Here is a 20,126-nt window from a genome sequence, read left to right as displayed (position 1 = left end):
TTATCATCGACCTGCGTGGCGTCCTGTTTCTCCTGGGTACAGTTGTTATGGCAACTCTAAACATTCAGTGGGAGCATGCACGGTTGTTATGGTAACATGTCTGCGGGAGTATGAAGGAAGCCGGACAGAGCGAGCCTATAGACAGAGCGCCCGGGTCACCAGGGAAGTGGCAACACTAGGTTGGTACAAAAGGTCTTTATTTAATATGCATGATGTATTGTAACGTTCTATTTGCCTCCATACGTACAGATAGCAAGCTCATACATGGTCAGATATTTATTAAATGACTGCAGTGGGCGCAGCCATACGCCTTATTGCGCGTATGTTAGCTATGACAGCCTCGGTCAGTCCAGATTAAAAGACCTGCTTGACCCAGTTTACATCCTTTCATACTTATACAGCTGCTATAGACAATTATTTATAGTAAAGCCCTGTCTTGGTCTGCTTTCTCTGCACTGGAAATGGATCAGCTGACAAGAAACCCGCATAAAAGATAAATCAGCAAAAAATGCCAAGTAAGTCAACTCACACCTGCTCAGACTTGTGTGTCAGGTTTGCACATACACTTTTACATTCGACTTTGTCCAGTGTTACAATCCACAGTTGGTCCGGTGGAGGGGAGGTCACGTCGCAGTGTGCCAAGCCTGCCAGCCATCAAGCTGGACAGGCTGAAAACAGCTAAAGCGCTGGTGGAGAAGGCTGTGAAGGTGATGGATGGAACACATTTCACAGCACACTCCCACTGCGTACCTGTAATCTCTCTCTTTCTTCAACATATTTCTTATTTTCAGTTGAGGAAAGTGTTTTCAGTGCAGGGACCCTATCCTGTGATCCGTGCTGCCTTATGGTCCAGAGGGTGGGTGGAACACCGCTTGCCCCATCCAGTCCAAAGAGCACCTCATTGCCATGGCAGTGAAGAGGAGGATGGTGATGATGGAGATATCAGTGCTGATGTTAATGGTGAGGCCAAGACAGAAACATCTATGCCACTGTAAGTCACGTTTATAAAAGCAAGCACATTTTGCTTCTACACACTTCCAGCAGTCATGGCACATACACAACTCTTCTTCTTTGGCACCTTGGATTTGCAGTGACAATCGTGACCATTGGACCAGCACAAGATTAAGCCTGTCACCCTGTGTACTTATTTACCTTCCTCAGAGGAAGAAGACTCTGGGTTTGTATTGTTCTTTCTGCTTGGTGGTGCAGCCTCATCCATGGTTACAAATTTCCACCTCAAAATTGACAGGTTGCCCTTTGAGCTCCTGTCTCATGTTCTCCTGTGTGATGACAGTGACTACTAATCTAAGATAGGGTCATCTTCCAGGCTCTGTCTGTCATGTGTGAATTTAGCAACCCACCTTTTCACAGTGCTGAATTTTTTTCAAGGACCCAAAAAGATACATGCAAAAGTTGTTGACTTCAAACTTTCTGCATAATCACTCAAATATTTGCACTGCACATGTATGCAACAAAAGCTGTTTGATTAGACTCCTCATGTCAAAAAACTTAGCATTTTCCTAAACTTGTTTCATGGATAGATGTGATGTTATTTTATAAATTTGTGTCACAGATCAGTGATAATCTCATGTAACTGGAGCAGACAAACCTTCACTTGATAAATGATACATTGTATACCATATTACAGACATCAGCTCTTACCCGTTATACATGCTTGCATGCACACACTCTCACACACATCTCCTATCTGTTTACAGAGAGGGCGGAGGAAATCGAGAAAGAAGAGAACCTTGATGACATGTATGACCTCATGGTAAGATAACATTTGGGTGAACCAACAACTGTAATGCTGACATCGTGCACAGTGTGAATGTCAGGGTTTAGTTGCTTTATTTTGAAAGTTATCCCTTACCTGTTTTACTTTGCTAACATGCGTTTCCTCTGTTTCAGGTGTCTTGTCTTCCCCTTCCTCGTGTGCTCCCTCCTCCTCCTGGTGACTACCTGCTTCTCCTAATGTGTACCACCTGTGTATTGTTTTCCCATCCTCCCTACGTATTTAATGTCTTTGTCTACCTGCCTTCCCTGCCACTGTGTCTTGTGATCCTGTCTGTGTTTGAGCCTAGAGATCGTGGTTGTGATTTTTGAGACATAGTGAAATTCTAGATTTAACCTTATGTTTTTGTTTGTCTAGCTCGTTTTGAGTCTTTGCCTATGTTGGGCTAATTTTGTGTTCAATTCAAGAAAAAAATAAACCCTGTTCTGTGCACTCATCTCTTGTTAGGCATCTGAGTCCAAAATCTTTATGCATCCTGAAAGTGAAGGCAAATGCATGTTTACTTTTTATTCTTTTTAACTCCTTCTAGTCTCGCCTGGTTCGAAATGAAACAACATATTTCTATTGGACGACACGGCGGGATTACATCGACTGTCGGTCCTTACGCAGTGACCAAATGACCAATCACTATGCAAATGCTGGAACATTTACAACAAAGGTTTCTGAAAAGTTTTTATTACTTGACTGGCAAACAATGAAAGTAGCTAAACTTGTGTTTCTTTCAGGTGGGGCTCTGTGTGAACCTGCGTAACCTCCAGTGGTTTGATACTGCAGATCCTGACACCTTTTTCCCAAGATGCTACAGGCTTGGAGCAGAGGATGAAAAGCATGCCTTTATAGGTCTGATGCATTAACGCAAAAAATCCCTTCTATTAATAAAAAATATAGGTGTAAATGAAACCTTGTTAGTGAAACAAGTGTAAATGTATGTAAATCTCATACACTTCTCTCCTGTCCTTCTATGGATTCAGACGATTTCAGGAGGACAGCATGCACCAGTCTGCTGCAGCATGTGGTTGAGACAAGCACATGCAGAAGAGATGAAGCAGAGAGGGAAGAACAAAAAAACAATGAAGGTAACATTTAAGGACAAACAGTTCTGGTGTGTTTCTAGTGTTTAGTTGCTTTACATCACTGCAGGACAAAGAGAATATAACTCTTATAATATCCATCTTGTTTGCCTCTGCAGAGCTGGATGATGCGGAGCATCAATTTGTCAGTCCAGACATCATTGACATGGCTTTACATGTTTGCCAAGAGTTTCTCAGTGTTTTAAAGCACGGTGACATCGATGTAACTGTGAAGACACCGCCTTTAGTGAGGGAACAACAATGGGCAGGCTTTCTGCAAGATTACTACATGGTTGTCCAGTGAGTATGTTTGTTAAAATAAAAATTCTTAAGTTTTTCTGCAGTGAAAGTCATAAAGTCAGAGATTTATGTTTGTTACAAATGCAGCCCCAGGTTATAGTGTCCCTGGTCCATATTTACTGTATTCCATAAGCAGTAAGCTGCATTTTGTAATAATAAAATATTTGTGTGTAGCAAAGGTGCATTGATCAGCGGCAGCAGTGTGTTTGTGGAGCGCTGTCAGGCTATGTTAGCCAGGCTGCGGGAGGTTTGCCCTCAGCTGGACACAGACGGTGTAAATAACATCTGGATCATCAAACCAGGGGCCAAGTCAAGAGGAAGAGGTGAGTTTTAGTTTTTGCTTGCTATATTACAACTTGAGTTATGGGTTCGTCTTTGACCTTCTCTCCATCACAATGACACAGACGTTACAAATATTGTCAGGAACAAGCCTTTGTTGTTCTGAGTATTTCAGCTGACAGAAATCTAGCATGAAAGGCCACAGGTTGTGCACAAAACCAGGACAGCACTTCTCTCTCAGCACACTCACCTTACAGCACATGCTGTTGCAGCTGTTTTGCTGTCTAAATTGTGTTCATTCTGGTGTGGTCCTCCCCTTTAGGCATTATGTGTATGAATCATCTGGATGAGATTTTAGCACTTGTGGACACTGACAAAGCCATGATGAAGGAGAGTAAATGGGTGGTTCAGAAATACCTGGAACGTCCCCTGTTGGTCCATGGCACAAAGTTTGACCTGCGGCAGTGGTTCCTCGTCACTGACTGGAACCCTCTGACTGTCTGGTTCTACAATGAGTGCTACCTTCGATTTTCCACTCAGCCGTACTCTACAAAAACTCTGGATAGGTAAGAGGAAACAGTAATTATATACTAAAATAGTTCAATCATGAGATCCTCAGAGAACTGAATGAGAAAGATTTATTATGTACAACGTTTTGAATGTGCATTGGCGTCCTAGGAAAAATGCATAAGGAGAGGCTGCTGGATCAGCAGACCCCCCCGGGGTCTAGACCTTGTGCTGGTGGAGAGCTGGAGGGCAGGAGATAGGAGGCCTAAACTGGCATGGATCTGGTGGTGCTTGGGGTGGAGGAGGGTTCCCGGGCTGCAGAGGAGATGGAGACTTTTGAATTTTGATTGTTCAGGAGAGGGACAGAAAGCGACAGCTGATTGGTGAGGGAGGTGCTTTCTATTAGGTGTCTGACCAAGTGGATGGAAGATAAGGGGAGCAGTGGAGTGAGGGATAGAAGGAGAGAGATGAGGAGCGGATTGGGATAAATGGTGAATGATGGGAAACAGAGTCTTCCTGATTGAACTTACGCTAAGAGCTACATTTGTGAAAGGAAAGATTGAAATGTGTAGTTCTTATCTTTAGAATGGGATCACTGTATTTTTTGTTAAATAGCTCTGGTGCTTACAGCTTATTGCTGGAACACTTGGACTGATGTGTAAAAGCATAGCATCACTCATTCACTTACTTTTTTATTTATTTTTTATTTAACCTTTATTTAACCAGGTAAAAAAAACCCATTGAGATCCAGATCTCATTTACAAGGGTGACCTGGCCAAGTGGTCAGCAGCACACGTCAAGAACATTATAACAACATTTTAAAGTTGGTAAACAAGATGAAGACAGTTATCAGAGCAGTAAAAATAAGTGCAGCAATAGAAAGAAATTCTTAAATGTTTTTAACTAGATTTATAACAAATTACATAGAAGTAATTTTACACTCACCTTCCTCAGCTCAGTCCATCTGTGCAACAACTCCATCCAGAAGCACTTCCAGCCGTCTCGTGACCGCCATCCAGGAGTGCCTGAGGACAATATGTGGTCCTGCGCTCAGTTTCAGTCATTTCTGCGGCGGCAGGGGCGTGAGGCGGAGTGGGAGTCAGTGGTGGTTCCAGGCATGCAGCAAGCAGTCGTCCACGCCCTACAGACAGCCCAGGACCTGGTAGAGCCCCGCAAGACAAGCTTTGAGCTTTACGGAGCCGACTTCATGTTGGGCAGAGATCTGAGACCTTGGCTCCTAGAGATCAATGCCAGCCCAACAATGGCCTGCTCCACCTTTGTGACTGCACGGCTCTGCCCTGCTGTACAGGTGGACACACTAAGGGTTGTGTTAGACCGCCGGACAGATCCTAATGCTTACACAGGAGGCTTCCAGCTGATCTACAAACAGGTTAGTTTAGTTCCACTAAATAAATAATATGCTATGGAAAATTGATATGTTATTTTATTTCCTCTCCAGGCTGCAGTTGAAGTTCCTCAGTATGTAGGAGTGAACCTGCTGGTAGAAGGAGCCCCCATCAAACAACCCAGACAGCTTCAAAGACAGACTGCTATTTCTAACACACCTCTCACTGTACACTTCTCCTCAGACCAGCCACCCCCAGAGGATGTTGAGACGAAACAAAAAATGTTATGTCAGAAGCCACGCACGGTTGCTGCTTTTCGCTGTTCAAGCAAAGAGAACCAAGAGAAAAAGAGGCAGCTGATATCTAGGGAGACGAGAGCACATTTCCAGAACACATCCTGTGCCCGCAGGTCCTGTCGAAACCTGGCATGTGAACAGCCTTTTGTAGTGCACAATGAACCTCAGACAAAAGCACTACGGTTAGGGTTGAGTCTGTGTGCGAATGGGGCAACCGTGGTGCCAAGGAGTCTTTCTTTTTCTCTCAGTCCTCATCACAGTCACAGCATGGTAGAGACTAAACGTCACTCTAATGTAGGGCATGGATCACACATCTCCAGACCCTTCCTTCCCCAGACAACCTTTGAATCCAAACACAGGACTTCTACGCGGGCCTTTTCTTCTTTACAGGGTCCCCTTCCTAGACTGGAGGTGTTTCGCTTGCAGCCAAATATTGTGGCTGGAACCGCCGTCTGTCAAAAGGCTTCCTTTTCATCTCATCCCAGTGGCTACAGGCATCAGCTTTTTCTCCACTGTCAAAGGCAAAGCACAGCCAGATGGAGCGTGCCTAAAACATAAACACTAAATGGTCCATCTATCTATGTATCTATCTATCTATTAGACGTAGGTATTTTCCCTCCCCAGCAGGTGGCAGTAAAGGCTCAATAATTGATCAAACTGTATATTTTGGGGCCAGTCTGACTAAAGTCAATGAAATCAGAGAAAAAAATTCAAACTGCAACTTACCCCCACTGGTGCACCATGGCCTTCAGAGTGCTGGAACTCTGTTTGTCAGTGTTCATAAAGGGCTGATGCTGATAACCACACATTTTCTATAGCATTGAAACTGTTTTGATCTAATAAATGCAATTTATCATAACTAATAACTGTAAAGAAGGCTGGAAACCACACAGCTGAAAAATACACCGGCCAACTGGGAGATAATATTTTGGTTGTATTTTGCTTTTTGAATTAGGTGACATTTATAGTAACAGGAAACGAGACAGGGAGCAATGGTGTGCAACAAAAGGTCAAACCACAGACAGTTCTGTGGTACCTTTTTTAACCACTCAGCCTCCATAATCCATCTACAGAAATAAATGTCATTTAACTATTTATTATATTTAATAATAAAATAAAATTCTGAAGTAATGGGTAAATTACACCTCATAAGACCTCCTCAAACAAATAAATGGAAATCAGCCTTGAGGGGAACGGTTTTAAAGGAACCAATGACATTTAGGTAGCAGGTCATAGACTTGGTCTGCAGACTGCACTAACAAACCACATATGGAATGAATCAACACTCCTACAGCTCAGAAATGATAGCGGAAACAACAATTACATGTTCTTGAGAAGGATGTTGCACACAGACACAATGAGTAAAGCTGTCCTGAGACCTATGAAAACCTGATGATTATAATCGCATTGCTGAAAAATGTGGTTGCTCAACACTAGAGGTGGTGACAAATGGTATTTGTGGTTGTGGTGTATAGTAAATGTAAGGAAACTGCTCACAAATCTGAAGACATGTTGAAAATGTCTCCCGGTCAGGAGGCTGACAGGAAGCAGGCAGCTCCTGATTGTCATTTTTGGAGATTAACTGTTTACACTCGTAACTGTTTACTTGTTATGGTGTTAGTGGGCACAGACGGTTAAGCAGCAGGAGAGCCAGGCTACAGAGCTGCCGTTACATAAGCGTTCCCTGTGACATGAATGTTTTCACACAGGCATAGTCAGAACACATTTCCACGGGAAAAATACTTTATTAATACACTTATATAATGTATATCAACATTTATAGACAAAATATGTACAGCAAACATCTTTCATGTAGGTCCCAAAATATAAAATCTCAAGTACCTCTTTCTATAGAAAACTAGTCTTCTGGTAAAACTTACATTCACTTCACCACCTGACTCCTTTGACTCCAGTATTCATACGCAGTACAGAGAATAAACATCTGAGATTTATCAGCTTTTCACAAGTAAAAGGCAACAGCAAGAACAAACACCGGGTTTGACTTGAGCAGAAACAGATGTTGAGTATGCAGACGAGGTCCAGCACAGTGCTACAGTATGTACACAGTTTCTGAGTACACAACGTACATTGTCCACTCTCAGCCCTCCTTCTATCTCTCTGGGCGTACAGAGTGCAAGAACAGGTATCAAAAATAGAAATGTACAAGAAAACTATAAACAATAATCACAAGAAAATCCATCTCATCTGTCTGTTTGTCAAATGAAAAACAAGACGTCTCATTCAGTGTGGCCATGTAGTGGCCTCTCATCCACCATGGGTGTACCCTAACTCTTTTCTGTACACATTGAATGAAGCCAGTCATCATGGTGTTTAGTTCAAAGGGCATTAATCATAATAATGGCGAGCAAGGACATAGGTGACGTATTACAGCTAACATTTGGTGCAAGAGTAAAAGATGGCATGTCTTTATCGCATCAGCTACAAGTGAGATGCATCAGTGTCATCGGCATTTACACTTTAACAGCAGCATCTAAAATGTCTTTCTTTACATTCAACCTAGTGTCTGTGTGTGTCTGTGTGCGTGCAGGGCAGGTCCAAGTCATTATGATACATTTGTACTGAGGAATACCACTAAGCACAGAACATTCAACCAGAGCTCTGCATTACTCAGAATGCTGTCTCTCCTTCATCATTTCTGCAAGTCCTCTCTGTTTCACCTCCAGCCTGAGGAAATGAGATGATTGATGATGAATTATGGAACAGTTCAGTCATACTACTGTCTCTGCCTCTGGATACTAGGATAGGATCATCTCTTTGTCTTCATCTTTCATTCTTTGGTTTCCAGGTTGAGGGGCGGTACCTGCTTTAGTGCCTGAAGGAGCTCAGGGGAGTCCATGGGGGTCTGGGATATGGCTGGTGCTGGGGAGCCTCCCCTTGGAGACAACACCAGCTGAGGTGGAGGTGCTCTTTCGCTGGACATGGTGGGTGAAGAGCCTCCCATACCCGGGTAGATCATGGGCACAGCTCCTGGGTACCAACATTTCTCCAGCATTGGCAGATATGCTGCAGCAGAAGGTGGAATGAGGTAGAAAGGCATGCAGAGTGGGTGTGGAGGAGGAGGTGGATGGTTAGGGGATACACTCATGTAACTGCCGTAACCGCTGGAAGAGGATGAAGCTGACGATTCTCCACCTGAGAGCAGCTCATCCTCAGATGACTCTACCCGGGGCCGTTTGTGGCGTGGCTCGTCATCCTCCTGCTTGATGCTGGAGCCCTGCCTGTCGCCCAGCGGCCGCTTCTGCTGGCTCTCCTGACTGTAATAATCTGGATGTCCCTGTGTCACCCTGGATTCACTTTTCTCCAGCTCCCCCCCATAGCCACTGTCTGTATCTGTATCACTGCCACTCTGCTCGCTGCTTGGTGGAGCATACACCCGCTGGATGACAGGCACACAGTTCCTCCCATAGCCCTCACTGGGTTTGGAGGGTAAGCTCGCGGGCATCTCCTTGTTCGGTTGGTGCTGGTGGTAGGCGGGTATCTCCTCGGGGGCACGGGGGCTTAGAGGGGTGCGGGGACGGACGGGAATTTGCAGCACCTCTGCAGCTAATTTGTGAAGGTGATTGATTACATGGGATGGTGTGAAGTCTCCATCGGTCTCATGATTGGCCAGATACTGAAGAATCTCCTTGGCACACATGTGGAAGCCAGAGCGAAACATCTCCTCTGACTTCTCCTGACTGACAGGAGGCTGCTCTGTAAACACAACAAACAACAGTCAGAAATCGTGAAATTTAAGAGTCAATTATTTGCCTGCAGTTCTGCATAACCCTGACATTATGTATTATTTTACGTAACGTTCTGTTCAACATTTTGTGTATTTGTGTGTGTGTGTGTGTAATCCCAGCTCACCGATTTGCATGCCATTCTGCAGAGCGAGGATCTTCTGCTGCTGCTGCTCCAGAAGAGAGGTGAGGGCTTTCACATGCTTGAGTGTGAGCTCTAAAACCACAGCCTTCTCCAGATGGCCCAAAGTCTGAGGGAGACACACACAGTCAGCACATCCTCACTTCTTACGTAACACACAGAAACCCAGCACTACAAGCGTGTACAACATATCTTTAGTCAAAAAGACACACAAATCCAATAAGACAACATTGTATTAATTTTCTATATGTGTTATATGATATTTTAGAACCGTATTTTTAAATATTGAAACATGGCTGAAGTGTGAGCCGTCATTCAGTCTGAGCTGCTGACGCACTCTGTTCACATGTAATACCCTAGAACAGCCACTCGGTGGTGCGTTCTGCTCAGCATAGTGAATCCCATTATCCCTCCCAGATGAACTTACCGTGAGTTTCAGGTGTTCGGGTAATAAATCTTTCAGCTGAGCGATGCACTCATTTATCCGGTCACGTCTTTTCTTCTCAATAAGTCTGTGAGGCAGCTTGTAGGTTTCCTGTAAGAGTGAAAAGAAATGCTGCGTGAATTTGACTGACCCGAGAGCGCACACAGCTCCTCATGATCACAGGCAGCTACACCGACAGCGAGGAATACAGCAGTTATGTCATAGCAGAAATTAGGTCAACCATTTATGGGACTACAAGAACACTGCCAGTCTAATTCCTCCCGCGTAGTTTAAGCTTTGTGTTTATAACTTCATAAAATGATAATAAAAAAAACCCAAACAAACCTTGCTCTCCTCTCCTCTCTTCATCCCTCGCCTCGGTTTATAAACATACATGGGGAAATCAATCCTGGAAAAAAGGAAGCACAGAAGTGAGGAATGAGGAAAAAAACAATCCAACAACTGCATTTGAGGAAAAGGCGGCTCGGTCTAGGAAAAGGCACGTTTTAAAAAGTGTTAACTTACCCCTGCACGTCTGACAGGTCAGCCTGTTGTTTGGACAGAGGAGGTGGCTGCGCGCTTGGAATTCGCTCCATTCTTTGTACTCCAGTAACGCTTTCCAAGTCGAGGTACTTGTCCAGTTTTTAGTCACAAATAAATTTACGCGCTACAGCCGAAAAGCAGTTTGTAAAATGCACCAAAAATGCTTAAAAACGAAAAGCTAGTTAGTCATTTTTTTGCACACTATGTAAATAAAAATGTTATTTTAGGTGTGAAAATAATTTCATGAATCCCCACGATTTACACGCCGTGGTCCCGCCGCAGAAGGAAGTCAAACCCTGTTGGTGGCGCGTTGGGAAAGTGGGGGAGGACAGAGCGACGAGTTAAATAAACCCTCTGACTCTCCGCTCAGCCTGACCTACCTCTGTCACATGAGGCTCACGTGTTAAACGGCGCTGTATCCTCGGCGGAGGGACGGCCCACTTTTCACGGATAAGGAGCCTCAGTGGGCGGCCAGCGGCCCACGTCAGAGAGGAGGGCGGCGCGTGTCTGATCCCGTGTACCACCATGCTGAAGTGTATCGAAATAAGGCTGAGCGCCGGGAACGTGCTGGCAGCGAACCAGTGCAGGAGTTCAGCAGGTGCTGGGGCACGAGAGGCGAGTGGGTACAACAACAAAAATAAAGTAGACGATTACAAAATAAAAACCTGCAGAGTTATCACATATAGATACATTTTAAGAACAATGAAGTCACCTTAAGACGCATGAAAAGCTCTGCACAGTGCACAACGTTAGACAACATGTTGATGGAGATTCTCAGTCATCCAGGTCACACGAACATTAGACGAATCATTTCTAATAACTTATTCAATTGAACCCATCATTGTGTGTAAAGACGCGTTAATTTCAGTAACTACTACTAGTAATAATACTAATGTAAAATATAAACGTAAGTGTCTGATCTAGAGCAAAGAAAAAGGGTTCTGTGTAAACAGCGTCGTAATAGAGGGAGAACCACGTGCACCTGTGCGTGGATGTCTCTTTGGAGCCCGTGTTTGTTGTCATGAGGCGGGTCCCGTCTGTCACGTTGATCTCCTCATGGCACCGGGAGCCTGCTGAGCGCACAGGGCTCATCCAGCACATCCAGCTTAGCCAGCACACGGCGGCTGCACCTGCCCGCTGCAGGCTGTAAACACACATCACACACGTCATAGCAGATTGTCTACCTGTGCTCAAATGCATTTCATCAATTCTTACCAGGGAACTTGTTGAAATCTACATTTCAATTATGATTCAGTTAATATGCTTCATATGAGAGAACTCATATCACAGAGGCTCCAAAAGCTCACTTGGTTGAGTGGGGACCCCTTTAAACTGCGGCTACAATCTTCAACGTGAACACTAATAAAGTTAGACAAAATAAATTAATAAAACAGGATGATAACATGTCCCTACCAATCATTTTTTTCAACTAAAGACCATTGGTGCTTGATTCTATTTTGACAATATTTTTTTGTGGAGCACTGCAGCTTTGGTTTTTGTGATTTACTACACATGTACATTTTATATATGTTTCTAAGAAATTCCTGGAGTGTTCTGGTTAAATGAGTCTCGGTAATAACAATATGACCATAACACAGGTTCCAGTGATTCAGCTGTAATCAAATAACCACAACAGTGATGGAAAGTCCCTTGACGACTGTCTGGACACATGTAACTCATTTAAACACTGAATTAGATTTTAAAAAATACAGAACAATCGAACCATTATTTCAGCTGTCTTGTACAATTTGTAACATTCTTGTCAATTTGTAAGTAAGTACCACTTGTTTTTAGCAAACACACAAGCAAAAGGTAGGATTGCAACAGTAGACAACAAACATAGGCGACACACTCTTCTTTATAGGTGATTGTTTTTATAATACGACAGTAGATTGATAAGTCTGTGGCATTTATGCACAGGCTGCATTGGATGAGAACTGTATAAATCATCTGTGTCTGTCCAAATTCAAGGCAGATTTAGAAAAACGCGCTGTCTGTGCAGCCATACAAAAGGTCAAATGTTCATGTATGTCAATAATATATTTCCTCTTACAACATTAATATGAGATAAGCATACTTCCTCATTTGTAGATAAGATTTCAGAGTTCATCTGCTGGCCATTCCTAAATTTGACCTTTTTTTGTTTGGCTCTTTAGTTTTCTGTCTGCAGAACACCACGTCATCACATAAGCTGCTGTATTTTTGTTAAAAGGAAAACGCCTGGTTTTCACCACACATTGTTTTTTTTTTACACACTTGTTTATTTAAATAGACTCCAAGAATGGAATGTACAATCCAGACACAAACTATTAATTAGTATAAAAGTTACATTTGGTCAAGCAGCACTCCAAAATCTGTTGGTTATGTTGTTTCTCATACAAACACTCAGCCATTCTTAGGTGGATGTTTTACAAAGTGACCAAATAAACAGTAACAATCATTTGTGTGCTACAGAAAATATCAAATCTTAGGACTAAATAGATGAAGGAAGGATTAAATATTTCAGTGCAGACATATCAAAGGAGAGTATTAAAGCCAATATAAGGTCGCTCCCAATAATAACTTCAGATACCGGTAAATGTCCCTAACTGAACTCCATTTGTTATTAAACAACATGGCTGGTTTCAAAAGTGAAGCCATCACATTTCTTGCTCTTCCTCTGCAGTATATGGTTTATCTTAAAAAATATTTTTTTTTTGGAGAATCAGAATTATTTATCTTGACAAAAAGCTTCATTGTATCCTCCAACTTTTCTTTTGTTTTACCTAAACTGTTCTAGAACAAGTGGTTCCTCAATCTGAGATTATAAAGAATTCTTAGTGATAACAAATGCTTGTCCTCGAGATACAAAAAACACTGTATTTATTTAACATAATTAAGAAACTTTAGAGATGGAACCTCTTTAGTATTGTTTAAAGATATTTTTTTCTTATAACACAGATTCTTTTAAATATAAAAGTAGATGTAATTTCCCAAAATAGTTAATTCTTTGCATATTGTATAGCATTCCTATTGCTGTCAGATGAAAGAAAAACAGTTAAATAATGTGTTGAAGGGTTCAAACAAACGCTTAAATCCACACAGGACCTGAGTCTGCTGGTGCAACACTGAGGATTAAAACCTCAGTAGAAGGCCACTTGAGAGATATACCACCTCAGGGACAGTGTCTGAACTTTGGCATGCAGTCAGAGTGGTCCAGTGCAGAAGGCATTCTGGGTAGTAAAGCTGTAGACTCAGTGGGTTCATACTTAAATGTACAGGACAGGCTTCTCAGGTCCTGAGGCACTTTGTGAACAGTCCTCCAACAATAATACATACAAGGGATTGACACGTTTTGGCATTGTCCTGTCTAACCAGTGGAACACTGTTAGATGTCAGATCTCAGGTACGAGTAAAACTGGACTCCAGGGTATTCAGGCAGGCTGCTGGGGATTGACGTTCATGTGAGGATGACCAAGAAGTCCAATTCTTTGTTTCTGCTTCCTCTGCTCTGTCATCTGCATAGGGACACAAAAAAGACACAACTGAAGTTAGATTCAGCCTTTGTATTGAGCTGTGGCTCCTGTGACTGTGCTGCAGTTTAAAGGTGTTAGAGAACGAGCAGGGGCACCTCTGTGTGTGCTCAATAATGGGCCAGCAGAGGCAAGAAAACACCACAGATATAAAAAGGCATGATGTAAAATGCATAATTTTAAAAAGTTTTGGATTATGGTCTGTATGCAAGCCTTTCAGCAAGTACATATCATACATGTGTTGTCTTTAAATCATCCAGTAACAATGATCAGGCAAAGAAAATTTTAGTGTGTCTAATTTGGATGTATCAACTTCCGCAGCATGGTATTCTTTACATTGGTCTGAGAGAAAAGAAGATGGTATTTTGAGTGAGAACGTTCGCACATTCAAAGCATCCAAACAACTCTAAAAAAAAAACAAAAAATTCCCCAAACCGTATGTTAGTAAAATGTTTTTTCTTATGCTCATCAGGAAAGAAACATATGATTATTTTAAGTGTTTAAAATGTCATCAAAGACATTAGATCTAACAAAAAGTGGACAGATGTTATTTATTGACCAGCGTAAGCAAATGATCGATACGATATTCAATAATAAATATATAATGTGGTGGTCTTGAGTAATTACAGCTATTGCTCGGTCAATGACTTCCCTGCGGCTGTCTATTAAAAAAAAGGAAAGAAAAGGAAAAAGACAAATAAATCAATAAGGAGTAAATAATTTATTGTCACAGGACATACCTGCTCCTTCAGCTCAGTCAGCTGCCCAGACAGGTTGGCCACCAGCCGCATGGTTGACTCTAGCTTCTCCTGCAGGTTCCTGATTTCATTCTGCTCCCCCTCTCCATCACTGCTCACCAGTGACATGGCACGCATCCGAGGGAACCAGTCCAGGTTGTGCTCCTGGGGATTACAAAGCATATCAACCAATTACAAGGTATTGGGGACCTTAAGAGAATCTTGTTGCTGCTATACAATCAAGCCTTCTTAACTGCTGTATTGTAATGTGTTGTATATGATCATGTTGCTATTGTGCCAAACAGGATGACATTAAAAAATAAATATTAGGGGAATGACCAATGATTCCTTATCATGCTTTGTCCTTGTTGTAAGATTAGACTCATGTGTGTTCCTGTTCTGTTCACTTCCTGTTTGACAGCAGTTGGAGGTTTTTTTATATCATTAGGTGGGCATGACCTGCATGTCTGTCAGTTAAGATTAGAAAAGAGGAACAGATTCATGTTCTGAGGTGTGTGTGACGAGCCAGTACAAGTGTGTGTTTAACTCTGTGTCACGCTGAAACGTTGAACATATAAGGAGGTATAAGTAATGAAGCAGTGAAGTCACTGTTGTGGTTACCCAACATACGTTCTGCAGAAAAAACTTGTACCACCTCTTCAACCACAGTTTTTGTGTTTACCAAACTCATAAGAGGAATATTACTGCATATCTTTATTTTTTATAGAATCTATAATCCTGAGATAGGGAGATAGATAGATATTGATTGATTTATCCATTGATTGACTGAAAAAGTAGTCCCATAGTGTTGCCTGCTGATATACATGCGTGTTTCAATGGGGGGTCAGGGTTTTTCGGTTACCTTGATCATCTCAGCCACGTAGCTCTCTGGGCCTGTGTATTCAGTGGAATCTTTAACCTTCACCAGCACAATAAAGAACAGATAGTGCCACATGTTGTGCTCTTCTTTGATGTGCTCCTCAAAAGTCACTGTCTTGTTGTCAAACTTGTCACGTTCCAGACCTAAAATAAAACACAGTGGTTATGGTATGAAAAATGACAAGGACCTGATGAACACAAATCAACTATACAGTGAAGCAAAACATATGAAGACAGTACTGGTAACAAGTTGCAGACAACAGAAGCTTCAAAGTATAAAGCAAGATTTATGTAACAGATTAAATTATACTCCAGTGAGAAGCTGTTAGATGAGCAAAGTTAGTGCGGAGTCCTTTAAAGAGATTAAACACTTTTTTTCACTGTACATTGTGTATTTTGTAGACTACCGAGGAGGAGAACATCAGGAATGTATTTGCTCTGACAAATACATGTATCAGAAATGAAAAGGGCTTGGCCAAAAAGTGAAGTGAGACATTTCCAAGAAATAAGGAGAGGCAGCAGAGCGCAAGTCTCAATGGAGGCAGATTGTCAAACTCACGTGTCTCATCAGGCTTAATGGAGTAAATATATAGTGGCCATTACAAACAATATGTTTAATATTTAATCAAGAGGTTTTCTCTATTTGTGTGTGTTTGACTGTGTATGAATGGGCAGGGAGCTTCACTGACATGGATCAACAAATGGAGATAAACAATGAAGAATCAGATGTTCAGGCAATACAAGGGAAAATAAACTGACAAGTCTACACAAGAGTGATGTTCCATAATCCATAAACCATTCGTGATGATTCATGAGAGAGAAAAATTATGTGAATATTTTTTTTAATAGAAGATGGAACATACTGTTTTACAGTGTGACTGAGGCTGATTTTGTTGCACAAAAATAAATTCAGCTGCAGATGAAACTGCAGGTATCTGATGACATGAATCAATCAGCAGCCAAAGAGCCCAGAGATCTAAGAATGAATACACGACTCAGACGAAGATCAATGCCGTATAAAACCAAGCCAGAGGACATGGAGCCACTTAATTTCTGTGGAGATCGGCTCCTAATCTCTGCGTCTCCTGTTCTCTGGTGGCCCTTCTGGAAACCATAGAGACAGCAGCTCCCCCTGTGGCCTGGCCTTATTTAACATGAGTGAGTCACAGCTGATGGCTGGCTGGCTGGGTGACATAATACTGTTCTCATTCCATATGCTTACCACTTGCCTTGACTGCCTGACCCAACATACGCACGCTCACACATGATCACCTACAACATGCACAAACACACACAGACACACACTTATATCTACTAATAATGTACATATAAGGACATGCAGATGAAATAAACACAAAGGGACGACGTCTGGGTAACCAGAAAAGCACCAGCAAACATATGGTGAGGAAATTAAGTATGCAAGTGAGTGAGTGGGAGAAAATGTCTGTTCGTGTGAGACAGACATGAATTATGGAGGCGAGCAGTGCAGTGGCAGGAAGCCCTCATGACTCAGCCTTCTTTGGAATGGCAGCAGAGAGAAAACGGGGGGAGGAAGAGTTGAGGGGGATTGCAACAAACTGCAGTCACCTTTACAGTTGAACTTACCACAGACCACAAATATACCAACAAAGCAAAACATTCTGAGAGGGGAATTTGGGAACTGATGAAGAGATAGTAGATGAGTTCTGATACAGGCTGGCAGGATGCCATTGTGAACAGAGTCATCCTGTTATTGGACAGTTAGAGGTTCGCTTCCCATGACTTTATTTCTTTGACATTACACTATGTCAGTATTGATGATTGATGTGATACTTAAAATGAAACACTGATGGTAAAATAGTTAAAGTTAAGAGCGTTGTTTCTGCTTGCTGTTTCTTTACCATATCTCTTTTTAAAGAAAGGTGCTGGTAACAAGCACTGATGCTGGTTGTCACTTACAGTAAAACTGATAAAATGAGGCTGTCTCCTTGAAGAAAAGGCGCTTTTTGCTGAAAAGTGGTGGGGACAGCACGGCTCAGAAGAATACTTTTCAAATGCATCTATTCAAATGGAGCAAATGGAGCTGTGATGGCACTGTATGTTAGCTAAGCTAAGCTTGCGACACATACTTTGTCATAAATAAAGCTCAACAACAATAATATTCAAACAGGTTTACATTTTTCTATAATATTTCCTGTATTTGCATCGCATTGTCTTTTCTTATTATTTGATTGAACACTCTGATTAGTTTGTAAACATGTTAAAACATGGTTTAGCATGTCCCTAATGCAAACAGTGCCACCAACCTCCAACCTTTAATAGTTTAACCTGCCAGTCAACTTTGCAATGTGTAATGTGAAAACTGACAGAAAACTTTATGGGACTTCTTCGTTTAACAGATTAGCTGAGAAGTCTCACCGCAGATAAAGCACGTAGTCTTCAGGACTTCTTCTTTCTTCTGCTTCTCACTCCTCAGGTCAGCAAAGGTGTCGATGATCACACCAAAAATGAGGTTGAGAACAATAATGATGACCATAAAGAAGAAGAGCAGGTCGTAAATCACTCTGGCTGCAAACAGCGGCTCCTGTGTAAGACACAGGAAATATTTATGTTAGAGTCAACCTAAGAAATAACACATAACACAGTAATTATTAACCTTATTTCGACAGCATAGCTATTAAGACTAGATCCAGGAGGGGAATAATAATGCAGATTGTCCCATTTTAATGTATGACCCAAAAGGCAGGCCTCTACATAAACAGGTGCTGGGGATTATGTTATGAGTTTAAAATGAGGTTAACCTAAGTCTTAATGGATGTTAATGGAAACACAAGGCCACAGGTGTAACCTGCCAGATGCTTCAGTAACAGAGACCACAGAAAGCTGGTCACCGTGATGCAGCCTGTCTTGGATAAATTAGTCTTAGAGACATTTTTCCTTAATGATTTACATGAGCAAACAGCAGGACTTTTTGACCTAAGATTCACTGTGGTGTGAATACGTGAGGCAGACTTCCTCTTTTGACATCACTGCTGGTTAAGCCCCAATTCAGTGGAAATCTATTTTGAGGTTATTTCTCACACAAGGCGGAGGCAGCGCAGCTGTAAGGAAATGTTGTGAAACCTCTATGCTTTTGAAATAAAAACAAGTTCAGAGCTCGATGGGCTCATAGCCAGCTCACATGACTAGTGCTGCAGCTGTGGGAGCAACACCCTTTCAACACACACACACACACACACACACATACAGCTAGCCAGGGGCCTTATCATTATTTGCATGTACCTCTTTGGAAGGCTTACGAAGAACATCCCCGACACCTCCTCCACTCCTCAAGCCATGACTCAGTACAGTAACAATACACATAAGTAAGGAGTCACAAGTCCGCTCCATGTCACTGTCCTCCTCTTCGTCGCTCCCTAAAGCTGAGGAAGCAGAGCTCAATTAATTTATTATATAATAATAATAATAACAATAACTGTACGCATATAATTATTTAATAAGAGGCTTTAAAATAGTATGCAGATAAATTTACATGTAAAAATAATCTTTGCTGTCTTCTTCCAAGACATGACTAACATATATATCAGTAGAGCATACCTTCTTGTAAGAATGACTAAGGATAACTAACAACAAACATGGACATGGTAAATAAAATGAAAACCTATTATAAAAAATTATAAACATCCTTGACCTGGTTGCAGAACTTCATATCTGTTGAAGCTGTGTTTTTTCAATTTTTTTGGATGTACATGGAGGCTGATAATCAAAGCAAAAGAATGTGAGAAGCTAGGCCGAAGATACTGTTGTTAATCTAATTTGATAGAGTTTATAGGTCAAAGAAGAATAGTTAGTAAAGAGATGATTTAAATGAAATAAAAAAATGATTTAAATTTCTATATGAAGAACTTAAATAGAATATGTATTTATGAGTCTTTATGTGGGTCATAATTCTGACAATATTTTGTATGATAATTTAAAGGACCAAACAGCAATATTTGCTAATTTAGTCAGGATCATTGACACCGAACAGCCTGACTGGTAGAGAGATTTCAGAAGACTGACAGAGTCACATGATGGGGTCACATGGGAGTCAGTTAGGTCAACAGGGAGTCATGTGACACTCAACAGGGGTCACGTGAATTAAGTGAAATCAGTGTCAAACTGCAGAAAACTGAAAGACAGCAATCTGTAAAAATGTCTGACCAAAGGAGACTTTAATGTCTCTATCCACATCACATCCTTCAGTGAGCCACTTGCTGGTTAGCTCTCTGTATTTTCAACTCTATTGTATCTTCAGTGTTCTTCAGGCTAATTAAAAAGGCCACCAGTCATTCACCATCTTCCTCTTGATACATTTCCATTTTGGTCACTTCCATTTTCTGTATGAAAACCACCATGATGAGAGCAGGAACATGAATTAATGCCTCCAAATAACATATCAATTTCAAATTACATACACACATAGACTCAAGTCAGGCTTCGGGTGTCTTTACAGTCCATTTTGTAGTAGTTCTTGTATCCTTACAGTTAAAATCAATCCATAATCCACTGATGGAACAACTAAAAACTGTTCA

General features: G+C 41.7%; 3 protein-coding genes across 12 annotated transcripts in view; 1 reads left to right on the top strand and 2 right to left on the bottom strand.

Annotated features, from left to right (window-relative positions):
• Nucleotides 1–159: 159 nt before the first annotated feature.
• On the top strand, nt 160–6,151 carry ttll3 (tubulin tyrosine ligase-like family, member 3). The gene is given in 13 exon segments (XM_028405185.1): nt 160–179; nt 471–515; nt 589–707; nt 792–960; nt 1,719–1,774; nt 2,325–2,453; nt 2,521–2,635; nt 2,767–2,891; nt 2,987–3,165; nt 3,340–3,488; nt 3,767–4,010; nt 4,906–5,341; nt 5,411–6,151. Coding segments are annotated over 12 exon segments (2,469 nt in total). The 5' UTR covers nt 160–179; nt 471–508.
• A 1,165-nt stretch (nt 6,152–7,316) lies between these two features.
• On the bottom strand, nt 7,317–10,857 carry LOC114436644 (class E basic helix-loop-helix protein 40-like). The gene is made up of 5 exons (XM_028407044.1): nt 10,428–10,857; nt 10,248–10,311; nt 9,906–10,013; nt 9,464–9,587; nt 7,317–9,307 (listed from the first exon to the last, which is right to left on the bottom strand). The coding sequence occupies exons 1-5, from the start codon at nt 10,496–10,498 to the stop codon at nt 8,382–8,384; spliced, it is 1,293 nt and encodes a 430-aa protein (XP_028262845.1). The 5' UTR covers nt 10,499–10,857; the 3' UTR covers nt 7,317–8,381.
• Nucleotides 10,858–12,695: 1,838 nt separating this feature from the next.
• LOC114436047 (inositol 1,4,5-trisphosphate receptor type 1) overlaps nt 12,696–20,126 on the bottom strand; it is a 54,786-nt gene continuing 47,355 nt past the window's right edge. For all 10 annotated transcript variants that reach the window (XM_028406105.1, XM_028406106.1, XM_028406107.1 and 7 more), the window contains 5 exons: nt 18,835–18,974; nt 17,971–18,136; nt 15,557–15,717; nt 14,698–14,859; nt 12,696–13,942 (listed from right to left, as the gene is read on the bottom strand). In XM_028406105.1, the coding sequence (XP_028261906.1) occupies nt 13,859–13,942; nt 14,698–14,859; nt 15,557–15,717; nt 17,971–18,136; nt 18,835–18,974 (713 nt within the window). In that variant the 3' untranslated portion in view covers nt 12,696–13,858. The remainder of the gene's footprint in view (nt 13,943–14,697; nt 14,860–15,556; nt 15,718–17,970; nt 18,137–18,834; nt 18,975–20,126) is intronic.

This window comes from Parambassis ranga, chromosome 5 (assembly GCF_900634625.1).
Source record: "Parambassis ranga chromosome 5, fParRan2.1, whole genome shotgun sequence".
Lineage (NCBI taxonomy): Eukaryota > Metazoa > Chordata > Actinopteri > Ambassidae > Parambassis > Parambassis ranga.
Note: the sequence above shows the minus strand (reverse complement) of the source record. Positions and strands in the feature narration are given on the sequence as shown.